Here is a 2554-nt window from a genome sequence, read left to right on the forward strand (position 1 = left end):
GTATCTTAATAAATTTTCTAGTTTATTTCCCCAAATGGCAAACCTGACGTATTTTGTGATGGATAATTATATCAGTATATTTGTAATCTCTATAGGCATTGTGAATATGGCATTGCTGATACACAAAGTACTTTACATATATCATTCAATCCTCATAACAATTCTCTAGGTAGAGGAAACTGAGTATCTGAGATGTTATGAAATGTTAAGTCATTCGCCTATCCTTACACAGATAAGTGTCTAAGACTGGAACCCAGGTCTCCTGATTCTACAGTGTGTTATCTACCCTAACATGATCCATTTCAAACAGACAAAACAAATTTCTACATTCAGGGCTACCTTTGGACAGAGGTATAAATTACATTCACACACATACACACATTTACTTATATGTATGTATATAATTAGGGAAGAAGGCCTGGTCATCATAGTGCACAGTGAGAGAAGTAAGCAAAAAGAAAAATAGACATAACACATATATACATAAAGAGACACACACAACTATGTAAGGTTAAAATCATTTTTGGTGAAGGCATACAGATGTGGAGAGAGACAGCATGGCATAATAGAAAGCCAACCCTGGAGTCAGAGAGATAATATATAGGAGATAATATTCACAAATCACTTAACACAGTGGCTGGCACACAGTGGAAGCTTAAAAAAATGTTCATTCCTTTCCCTACCTCTGATTCATACTGGTTGTGTGATCCTGGACAAGTCACTTAACCTCTAAGTTCTCTGGGCAACTTTCTAAGAACATAAATTATAGAAGAGCTATTGATCTGCAATGGTAGCAATTTCCTAATTGGTAGGAACTACCTGAATCAATTAAGTGACAGGTCCAGATTTTTTTAAAAAGTCTATGTCTCTGATCCAATCTCCTTCATGTGAAGCGGGGATAAGATGCTAAAGTCTGTCTTCTTTGGAACAACAGGAGAAAAAGACGAGTTGGTGGCACTCAAGGCCTGGGAGTGGGGTGGGAAAGGTGGACATTCCATAAAACCAAGGGGAGGCCTCTTCTCAGCTTGTTAGAGGCACCTCCCTCTTGAAATGACTTTGTAAATACTTCTCTGGGTACATGTTGGTTCCCTTCCAGGAGAACCCAAGCTCCTTAAAACCAGGGATTGTTGCATTTTCATCTATATAATCTATGCCTTACATATAGTAGGTACTTAATAAATACTTATTAAAGTTCAAGTTATTGATGCCTTCTGGAATTTGTAGTGAGACTTTAGACCGGGGTAGAGAACTTTCGCCCTGTAGCCACACATGGCCCTCTAGGTCCTCAAGTGCAGCCCTTTGACTAAATCCAAACTTCACAGAACAAATCCACTTCATAAAAGGGTTTGTTCTGTAAAACTCAGGACTCAGTCAGAAGGCCTCACCCAAGGACCTAGAAGGCCACATGTGGCCTTGAGGTCACAGGTTCCCCACCCTTGCTTTAGACCTTTGGCCAATGCAACAACAAAACACAATTCCAGAGACCTGAAGATGAAGCTTGCCACCCTCTCCTGATGGAGAGAGCTGGTGATGGGCCTTGAAATGATAGACTTACACTGGACAGGGCCAATGTGGGAAAGAATGTTTCCACTGACAAAACATCTTTGTTACTTGTGTTATTTTGTTACTCTTTTCTTTTCATTATTCAATTAGAGGAGGGAGGAAGTGGGAGGGAGAGGAAATAAATGCTTGTTAATTAGAAAAAATAAAAGAAATGGATGGTCAGAGACACCTCCTCCATCCTGTAATCATGCTAATGTAAAGTGAAGTGTTTCCTAAAAGGAACCAAGGGAGGGTTAGAGAACAAATGAGGCCATAGGGTATATTTGGCAACATCATAAATTCTTATGAGCAATATTTATGTTGATGGTGCCCCGCAAAACAAGTAACAAATGCCTAGAGGGTTGTGTAACACGAAGGTTACACAAAATTGAGAGCTAAAACATACAGTAACAAAATTGCTGCCACAGAGACAGGCCAGTGCCCTTCCTTGTAGGTTCACCAGGGCCCCTGCAGAAAGAGTCTTCAGGGTATTAGCTATTGCTCAGCTGGAACTATTTACAACAAGAATTGGACTGTCAGAAGACCAGGGCTCTACAGTCAGCTCCACATAATGTGTGATCCTGAAATGGTGGTTTGACTGGACGGTCTCTAAGGTCCTCTCCAGCTCTGATAACCTATGATTTTAATTAAAATTGGAAATGTAACGTGATCACTTCTAAAAACCAAAAGTCAATTCACTTAGAAACAGCTTTGTGAGAAAGAACCATCACACATTCGAGAGAGAGCTAGCTTACCTTTAGCAATGAACTTCAGTGTGCTACTGAATATTCAGAAGCGGGACTGGCCCTTCTTTGGTCCATCATTGATAAACTCATGACCCAGGCCATTGCCACACTTGCCACAAGACACCTGGAAATTAATCAAAAGAAGGGACATGAGATTTCAAAAGGACACTGGCGCTAGGGTTGACTATGAAAATACATGCACAAATATAAAAACACACCCTCTCTCTCTCTCTCTCTCTCTCTCTCTCTCTCTCTCTCTCTCTCTC

The 2554-nt window shown here is 40.4% G+C and overlaps 2 protein-coding genes across 2 annotated transcripts in view; one reads left to right on the forward strand and one right to left on the reverse strand.

The window, feature by feature from the left end:
* The window catches only part of TBL3 (transducin beta like 3), a 130174-nt gene that overhangs the window by 68361 nt on the left and 59259 nt on the right, over window positions 1-2554 (forward strand). The window lies entirely within an intron of this gene.
* MSRB1 (methionine sulfoxide reductase B1) overlaps window positions 1-2554 on the reverse strand; it is a 13902-nt gene that overhangs the window by 2987 nt on the left and 8361 nt on the right. The window contains exon 3 of the mRNA XM_069062689.1: window positions 2298-2412. Within this exon, the coding sequence (XP_068918790.1) occupies window positions 2298-2412 (115 nt within the window). The remainder of the gene's footprint in view (window positions 1-2297; window positions 2413-2554) is intronic.

This window comes from Petaurus breviceps, unplaced genomic scaffold, assembly GCF_028583685.1.
Source record: "Petaurus breviceps papuanus isolate PSGF00001 unplaced genomic scaffold, PetGlider_PUasm1.0 138, whole genome shotgun sequence".
Taxonomy (NCBI): domain Eukaryota; kingdom Metazoa; phylum Chordata; class Mammalia; order Diprotodontia; family Petauridae; genus Petaurus; species Petaurus breviceps.